The sequence below is a fragment of the Nicotiana tabacum genome, chromosome 11 (genome assembly GCF_000715075.1).
Source record: "Nicotiana tabacum cultivar K326 chromosome 11, ASM71507v2, whole genome shotgun sequence".
NCBI classification, from domain to species: Eukaryota; Viridiplantae; Streptophyta; class Magnoliopsida; order Solanales; family Solanaceae; genus Nicotiana; species Nicotiana tabacum.
The window spans coordinates 70,591,268-70,600,594 of record NC_134090.1 but is presented as its reverse complement, the minus strand read 5'-3'; the positions used below and the strand labels follow the sequence as shown (position 1 = coordinate 70,600,594).

The 9,327-nt window shown below is 35.9% G+C and overlaps 1 protein-coding gene across 2 annotated transcripts; it reads left to right on the top strand.

Moving 5' to 3' along the window:
• Positions 1–4,928: 4,928 nt before the first annotated feature.
• LOC107799853 (elongator complex protein 6) lies at positions 4,929–8,937 on the top strand. 2 transcript variants are annotated; one of them, XR_001651234.2, is made up of 6 exons: positions 4,929–5,288; positions 6,900–6,972; positions 7,428–7,636; positions 7,755–7,901; positions 8,425–8,643; positions 8,711–8,937. XR_001651234.2 is itself a non-coding variant. In XM_016622993.2 (5 exons), exons 1-5 carry the CDS (start codon positions 5,052–5,054, stop codon positions 8,545–8,547), a joined length of 789 nt encoding a protein of 262 aa, XP_016478479.1. In that variant the 5' UTR covers positions 4,929–5,051; the 3' UTR covers positions 8,548–8,937. The 2 variants fall into 2 exon arrangements, 1 of the variants encoding a protein (XP_016478479.1); XM_016622993.2 differs by having other exon boundaries at positions 8,425–8,937.
• The last annotated feature ends 390 nt before the right edge of the window (positions 8,938–9,327 follow it).

Here is a 9,327-nt window from a genome sequence, read left to right as displayed (position 1 = left end):
TCTCGAGCCCAGCCTCCCTCGATGTATATTTTCCAAAACCAGCTTACTTCGAGTAGTGTAGTGGGCATGTTGTTGGCCCAGGTTTGTATAATTCAGGACCTAAACCCCCCCCCCCCTCGAATGTATCTATAATTGGTATTCGCATCACAACTTAGAACCAGTTTAAATTTGAGCCCCTTCAATTCGTTGTCTTTAGCATAATTTCTTAAATAAGTGAGGCATGCCATCTGATCACGTAGTCTATGGCCCTCATATAATTTTATAATTTAGATGTTAAAAATGAACTTCGTAGTTTACTTTAGGCGTGTTAATTAGATAATTATCGCGGTTATTATTAAAATCTAGGTGTACATTTCATGTGACCCGGTTCTAATTTCCAACAAGGTTAAATAGAACGTGTCATGAATCACGGGTGCATTTCATGTAGCGTGGCTTGCGATGTGTTTTAAATAACCTTGAAATAATTCCTTAAATAAATAAAGGCGGTTTTAAAGTAAAAAATGCATGTAGGTTTAAAATGTGTAATTAATCAGATAATTAGGCCAATTATAATAGTTGAGCGACCGTACTAGAACCATGGAACCCGGGAATGCCTAACACTTCTCCCGAGTTAACAGAATTCCTTACCCGGATTTCTATGTTTCGCAGACCACAAATAAGAGTCAAACTTTCCTCGATTCGGGATTCTAAAGCGATGACTTGGGACACCATAAATTATCCCAAGTGGCGACTTTGAATAAATAAATTAATCCCATTTCGATTGTCACTTAAATTGGAAAAAACTCCCTTATACCCCTCCGGGGGTGGAAAAAGGAGGTATGACAACCTTTATCGATTAGGTTTGTTTTCTTTGGAATTATTTGATGTATTTGAGTTGCTTTTGGTTAGTTTCGAGCCGTTCGGAGGTCAGTACGTGTGTGATGGCATTTTTGGAGTATCGTTTGGCTTGCTCAGTATTATGATTTGGATTGTTCGAGGTAAGTAACACTTCTAAACTTGGTGCTAAGGGTATGAAACCTCAAATTATGTGTTATATGATTGTTGTTGAGATGACGCGCATGCTAGGTGATGGGCGTGTGGGCGTGCACCGTGTAAATTGTGATTTAGTCGATTCCATAGAACTGTGTTGCTATTTTATCTAAAATTTTTTACTGTACTCTATGTGTTAGAGCACTTGAGCTGTAATTGATGCTAGAAATCATGCTTAGGCTATGTGCCTATATTTTTGGGACCCATAGAGGTCGTATTACTGTTGAATTACTTGTTTAAATTTTCAATTGTGAACTCAGTCACATCTATCATTTGCATATCATATCTCAGTCTCTATTACCATCCATTGATACAACATATCATCATGACGGGCTGATTATGACATTGTGAGCCCGAGAGACTGGAGAGATTAATGATTGAGTGAAGCCAAGGGCCTGATTGTGAGTGATAATTAAGGGGATCGGGCTACACGCGGCAACATATTTTTATTTACTTATGCCTGCATCTAGCTTATTATAGCGCTTGGGCTGAAGGAGCCCCTCCGGAGTCTGTACCCTTACAGTGAGCGCAGTGGATATTATATTGGGATGGAGTTCCTTGGGCATGGAGTTGCCCTATATATTTACATTTGGGGTGGTGTTCCCTGGGAAGGGAGTTGCCCTATATATTCATATTTCGGAATGCATGAAGTTGTCCTATACATTTATATTTGGGCTGGATCTGCCTAGGTTGGATCTACCTGTTCAGTACTGAGTGACTGAGTGTGTTGAGTGATTGAGCGTGATGAGTGAAAAGTATGATATGGTGAGGTTGAGTACTCTAAGAATGTGAGTACATGAGTTCATCACTGATATGCATTGCATTTGACATGCGTACATGAGATACATGCATAAAGATGCATTTTCTTCTGCTACCCGATTTTTGGTGACATTCATGATTCCACCTGTATATTGACATATAGTCATAGAGATGTATTTCTCTCATACTATCTGAAAAATGAAACATTTTATTTATTGTTGAAAGGTTTTTGGGAAGAATCACAGTTTTCAAACTTACTTATATATTTTTGAGGTTTTCGGTGAAAGATTTGGGATCTACTATTATACTTGAAAAGCATGACTACTTTCCGTAATTGTAAACAAGCCGAGTTATTTCTTGTACCATCTTTATTATACTATTATGAACTGTTGTTGGTTGTTGGAGTTGGACTCTGACCCTTGTACCAGCTCGTCACTACTTTTAACTTAAGGTTAGGTTTATTACTTATTGAGTACATGAGGTCGGTTGTACTCATACTACAATTCTGCACCTTGCGTGTAGATCTTGGATGTTGATATTGATGCATATGGCGGGAGCTGGATCGGAAGATGTACCTGCATTCCAGATATGGCTATCACTTGTCCTTAGTAGCATTAGATTCGAATTATGTTCATTTATATTTCGAACAGATGTTGTAATTATTTCAATTCAGTCTTGTAAAAATCTAAATCTTAGAAGCTCATGATTTGTACTAGGAGTCCTTGGGAATTCTTTATATGATAGTTCAGTTGTATTGTCATTTCTTCTCTTAATAAAAATCATTTGTACTGGTTTATGGTTAACTGGCTTACCAGCGGTTGGGTTAGGTTCCATCACGACTAGTTGGATTTTGGGTCGTGACAGAACCCTAAGAGTGGGTCTTGAAAATGATAGTTTGGGCAAAAAAGAAGATAAATAGTACTGAATTGATATAAATAGAATTGTTTTGAGTTTCTAATAATTCGAATAGAATTGATAACTTAATTGATGAACGAATTGAAGTGGGAATCATCATTTGGATAAAAAGCAACACTAGTTCTCGAAATGGGTGTTCTTGAACTTAGGATTTTGTTGGAGATGATAATGAATGGTGACTTGATGATGTTGGGTAATTAACGTAGTACATATCATTAATGGCTCCAAATGAATATTAAATGACAAAAATAAAATTGAATAGGCTAATGGGTGAACCTATTGGATAATTTGGGATGGTTGAAGACTCGTTACCGACTTGTGAAGCCTAAATGAATATTTATAAAAAAATTCGGGTTTATTTTGATTTAGTTGGCATATGTATTGGTAGATGTCGAATTGTTGGCCACATTTGAGAATTTTAATCAACTGGAGCATTGTAGTATTATTTGGAGCTGGAAGTTTGATGTAAGTTGATTAAGACTTACCCTTCTTGATGGATTCTCTCTAAAAAATATTTTGAGTTGATACATGATAATATTTGTAAATGCATCCGTAATTGTAGGGACAAGTGGAAAGGATGTCACCATATGTTTCTAATTTTATGTCGCTTATGAATTGTCATGTGATTTTATAAATTCTTGTTTTCAGAAGTTGTTAGCAAAATGATACTTAAGAAAAATATTATGCTTTTTATTAAACTTATATGTTGATAAGAGTATCATATGTTTTGAGTGTTGAAGATGTGTTTTCATAAAGAAAAAAAAACACGTCTTTTGAAATTTAAATAATGAAGTGCCATTTGTTGTATCTTTAAATGATTGATGTTATATTGCTAAAGACATTAACATGAAAAATGTTATCCATTTGATTTTGATCAAATGGTTTGGATTGGCAATGAAAATTATGATTTGGATGAAAAGTAGTTCCTTTGAGGCGATTAGGCTATGAATCTATTTTTGATATGTTAAATATTTTAGGAGTTACTAGTGGTGACCATCAAGATTGGTTCAAATGTTGAGTTCGTTACCACGGAACCACATGTGTTGGTGTAGGTACATATTCCAAGGCTAAGCCAAGGTTTATGGGATAAGTCTCCTATTGTGCGGGCAAATGATCATTACTTAAAGTAATGGGGTTAAGTCAACACGTACGACACTACGGAAAGTCGCCCAGACAAGTTGGGTTAAATACTTGTTGCTAGGTTAATCACCTAGTAGTTGTTTATTATGTCAATGTCGGTAATACTCCTAATAAAAGATAACAATTTTCTTAGTTTAGGTCTAAGGAGCCAAAAGAGATGAAATAGTTTATGTGATTTTTATTAAAATCTTGGATTGATATAATTTTTTTAAAAACTTATATCATGGTTTACATTTTATTTGCCTTTTCGTTTAAAATGGTAATAAGCATGATTTATATAATTGTTTATCATTTTATATCAAATATTGATTGCATAGTTTTTTTCGTATAATTTTATCCCAGGAACTTGAGTCAGAGAGAAATTATGACACTTATTGAGTGTTGTGGTGTACTCAGCCTAAAGGGGCTCCACTTACTTGACATGTTTCAGGATGAAGTATGATACGTGGCATGTGAACAGGGTTAAGATGACTCTCTTTCCGAGGTATATGGTGAGGCACCACTCCTATTTTGTAGTAGTTATCATGTTATTTTCTTAATTTATGTTAGTCACTGTTAGCCCAAGTATTTAGTTCTATTCTTTGGTATAGAGGCTCCATAGATAGTTGTGAAGAGTTGTAGTAATGGGATTGTGCACGACATACATAAAAAAGATATTTTTACTTAGTCTCATTATTATGATTATGAGATGCTACATGTATTGTTGCATTGGAAAAATATTCCATCATTTAACTTTAAAATATATATGACTTTCAAAGAGCATCCGAAATTAAATTGGTTTTCATATATATGGTTTGGGTGTATCATATTAATATTAGGGACAGCTGAAGTATATACGGGGCCTAAAGCCAAAGTTTAATATCAGTCCTAAATTTTAAAAATAAAGTTATAAGATATATTTTTATTTGAAGTTTATTTTTGTATTAAAAGTACTAAATATTATTTTTTTAAATGGCACAAGCCTTACTACATAGAGCCGGCCTTGCATCATATGATTTGGTTGGTTCGAGTCACATAGTGTGTCGGTCACGTACAATTGAGTCATGAGAGGATGGGAGTGGAAAGGTTAAACGTGAGTTTTGTAAAAGTAAAAAGGCCTAAGAAAAATATTTTAAAAAATATTTCAACCAACCAAAACATACACTGAGACGAACACCCTAAAAAAACCCTTGATTTGATTTGGGTCCTCTGGGATTGTGATTCAAGGCATGGATAATTCGCGTCCGAACTTGCTGGAGGAAGCGCTAGTGGAGGATGGCATCGGCAGTGTAAAGATCCAAAAACGCGGGCGAGTGGTGGTGGTGGAGGACTGTGTTGAGACCAGCGCCGCTTTCGTGCTCCACCATTTCCTTAAGCGCTCTCTACAACCTGACTCTTCCGACGTCGTCGTTTTCATCGCCTTTGCCCACCCTTTCTCTCACTATGAACGCATTCTCCGCAAAATGGTCAGTCTCTCTCTCTCTCCCCATGGCATGGTTGTGTTTATTTATTTGTATGAGAAAATACTTACCGGTTTACGCGGATAATTAATTTATATTTTTACCTCAATTTATCACTTAATTATTGTAAATTAACATACTTTGCTGCATTCAGAGAGTTGGGTAACCGTTTTCCATATTGTAGGTCTATGTCTAATTTGTAGAGAGTCTAGTTTACTCTTTTTTGTTTTTCCTCTCCTATACGTTTATAAAAAAAAGAGTAGAATTAAAATGAGATGTGTGTATTACTCTGTTATGTTTCGGAGGCAGCTTTTCAAAATCATTTTAGGAAGAGGAGTTATGGAATTAGAATTTGGTACTTGATGTGTTTGGAAGTTGGAACCTCAGTGATGGAGTTTAGCAACAGCAAGTGTGATGTTTTTATGGGTGGTGGTGAAAAACAATGGGTATAATAGCCCTAGATAAATTCCTGCGGATGGTCTTATATACTCTATGCTGGATTTTATATATCTCTAACATCCTTTCATACCTCTAACCGGATTTTTGAATTCACGTGGACTTGAAATGCGGTTTTTTAAGTGTGAGAAGGGGTTTCCATAGATGAGGTTGGAGATTAAAGAGATATGTGCACAGACTTGTCATTTTTATCAAATTGTTGTTGACATTTAAGACACAATACCAGTAGATGCACCAAATGAAGAGGATCACACGGATAGGGCGGCAACACACGAAGGGAAGTTAACAGGCATAGTTCTAAGGACCCAAAAAAAAAAAAGGGAAACACTGAGAGTCCAAATAATATTAATTGTAAAATTTGTTGATCTCAAATTCCAATGCAGAGAACATGCACATTGCTAGTTGTTATTTTATTCTAGATGCCTTTGCTGGTGGTTTGAGAATTGGCTAGAAAGAACTGAACTTTGATATGGCAAATATGATGATAGAAGAAAGCTTATAGGTACGGTCTGGGTTTATGTTGTTTCCTACCTTTTAGGCATAAATGTTAAGCTGCTGCATTTCCGGGAACTTGTTTGAGCTTTGTCTTGTAAGAATGCCGTAATCGTCCAAGGTCCATTCGAGATTGCTATTTCTGTAAAGTTTACCCTTTCATCCTCCTAGTGAAAATGAATGTTTTCAGTAAAAGCTTGAGGAAATTTTCAAATTTGTTGGAGTGTCTATTAGCTGGTACAATGAATTCTGAGAATATTTATCATTTCATTTATGTAAAGCTTGAGGAAATTTTCAAATTTGTTGGAGTGTCTATTAGCTGGTACTATGAATTCTGAGAATATTTATCATTTCCTCTATTGATCTATCAAACAATGCACAATCTGTTGTCAATTCATGTAAAATAGTCGTACTGGTTTCGGTTCTCAGTTCTTCCATGTTTTGTCTCAGCAACAGTTGTGTGCAGCTAAATTTAATTAAGCAAACTTCCTAATGGACTGGGGCTGTACTCAAATTTGCTTGACATCTAGCATCATCCTTTACTGGAGGATATATGTTCCGGAGTTTTTAAAATTCCAAGTTCTTGTTTTTCATTTCAGTAATTTTAATGGATATTTAATCCTGCATACTTGTAAAGCATCTCGGTCCTTTTTCCTCTTCCCTGAACAGGGTTGCAACTTAGCTGTGCAGAGGAAGAATCAGAGGTTCTTATTTCTTGACATGCTTATGCTGGAGTGTCCAGGTGAAGATGTCAAGCAGCATAGATTAAGTTTAATGAAATTATTGTTTGCAATTTTCTTCTAATCTTGATTTGCCCATGTCTTGACAGTAGGTTTTTTGTGTATACGTTTAACGAGAATTTTAGGTACCATTAAAGAGGAGATCAAAGGACCTAAGTTCAAGTGATTATAAAAAAAGGACCTAAATTCAAGTGATTTAGTTTTTAAAATGTTTTGGTGCTGCTTGTCCATTTTGAAAACTTGATTCTTAGGAATTTGGGAACTCAGGCATCTCTATGGAATAAATAGAAAAAAGTGGTTCTAAATTGCACTCAGAAGAGTTCATTATAACGTCACATATACACTGCCCTACTTTTTTGTGTCGAAACAATCTGTTCTTGATGTGAATGATCTTAATCTACTGAACTGTCTATCTTTATTTGCCCCTCTTAGTTTGATGCACTCAATTCATAATCAGACAGAAATGGAGGGGAAGCAAAAGAAGATGGATTGCTTACATTGTACGGGGAAATTGAGAAAGCAGTAGAGATATATTCGTCACTTGAAGGCAGTAGAACCATTACAATTATGATTGATGACGTCTCCCTTATGGAAGTGGCAGCTAATGGTTCATCAAATCACGTGTTGGATTTTCTGCACTACTGCTACACTTTGAAAGAAAAATGTGTGAGCAACTGTATCCACTTTTACTTCGTGTCTAATTTATACAATAATGCGAGCTACAACTTATAAAAATAAAAAAAAAGTTGTATGGGGGGACGTTCTTAATATTCTTTTCATCCAGGGCTGTTCCCTTGTTACTCTTAATCATGAGGATATCTATTCCAGTGCAAATACGCTGCCATTGATCTTGCAACTGGAGTACCTCGCGGATGTGATAATCAAGGCAGAACCTTTGGCAACTGGTTTAGCAAGTGACGTGCATGGGCAGGTTAAACTTTATTTTTTCCCTTTCCCTATATTCATTTTGCGCTCTTGTTCTTTCCTCTTTTTCCCTTTTGTTATCCACAGTACACTACTCCCCCCCCCCCCCCCACACACACACACAAAAAAGGAAAGAAAAGATTATCCAGTGCTCTTAAAAAGACGAGATGACATTTGTTTGTGTTCTGAAAATTGACAATCCTTACAAAATAACCTGGTCGGTCAGTTGTATGGTCCTAATGATCAGTTTACGAACTTCAACCTTTGAACAGCTAAAAGGAAATCTGGAAATTGTAAGAACCTTCTCTGTTTTACCTAGAATTGCTGCAGTATGTGTGGTGGCGTTTTGTTGAAGAGCATTATTATTTTTATGATTACTTGCATTAACCGAGATCACTTAAAAACATTTAGATCATGGAATAAGCATGCACTTGATATTTGAATTCCTAATTTTGTGTAACTTACGTTGTCTCCATTACTGAGTCCATTGTTAATTCATTTTTTGCTCTTTTTGTCTTTTTTCCGTTCAGCTGACCCTTTTAAATAAGGGAAGTGCTTGTGACTTGGGAAGCTCAAATTCTAAGGTTCGCAATTTTCACTTTAGGGTCAAGGAAAATAATGTAGACTACTTCTACCCGGGAACTCAGACTTGAAAAGATGTCCTGTTCATTGAATTTGAACGTTGGCCAACATATCAAGACCGGGGGATTAAGTAATTGATGTGCTAAAGCACTGGCCGAAAATCTAAGGTGATTTAAACCTTCTTTCATCCTTTTGCCGATTGGTTAGCATATGCTAAAGTAAATTATATACCAGCTATGGAAGACCAAGAAGCGAGGAGCAAGCTATATTTATCCGTGATCGATGGCAATTGGCAAAGCCTCCTGACGTGGTTATCTTGCTAGAAAGGCATTTAAAACTTAGTAGAAAACAAATTTTACCTTGCAGTTTTGCCCTTCTTGTCCTTGTATGCTGATGCCCCAATTCAAGTTTAGAGAGTTACTCCTGAGGTTTATTGATAAGAATTCAGTTGCTTTGTGTTATGTTGAACTGCCTCTTTTCTTACTTCACTAGTTGGAGTAGCCCGAGTTGTGCCGGGGCCCAATTCCCAGAAAATAGCCAGTTATGTTGATAATTTAAAATTAATTGAAACCCCATGATTTATTAAACCAGTACATACAATATAATAAATCTTAATAATGCTATTATATTCGACTTGTTGCACAAGTGATATCGTTTAATGAATTGGTTCAAGTCGGCCTCTTGTTTAAGTTTGTATTCTACAAAGATCAATAGCAAAAATAAGAAAATGTTATAGAGAAAACGTTATAGTTTGTGTTTGCTTACTTCTAGCCAAGAAACTTGGCATGTCCACAAAATTTATTCGTGCAGTACGTCAAGCTTTGTCGAGACAAAATTCTGGTTCTTTACGC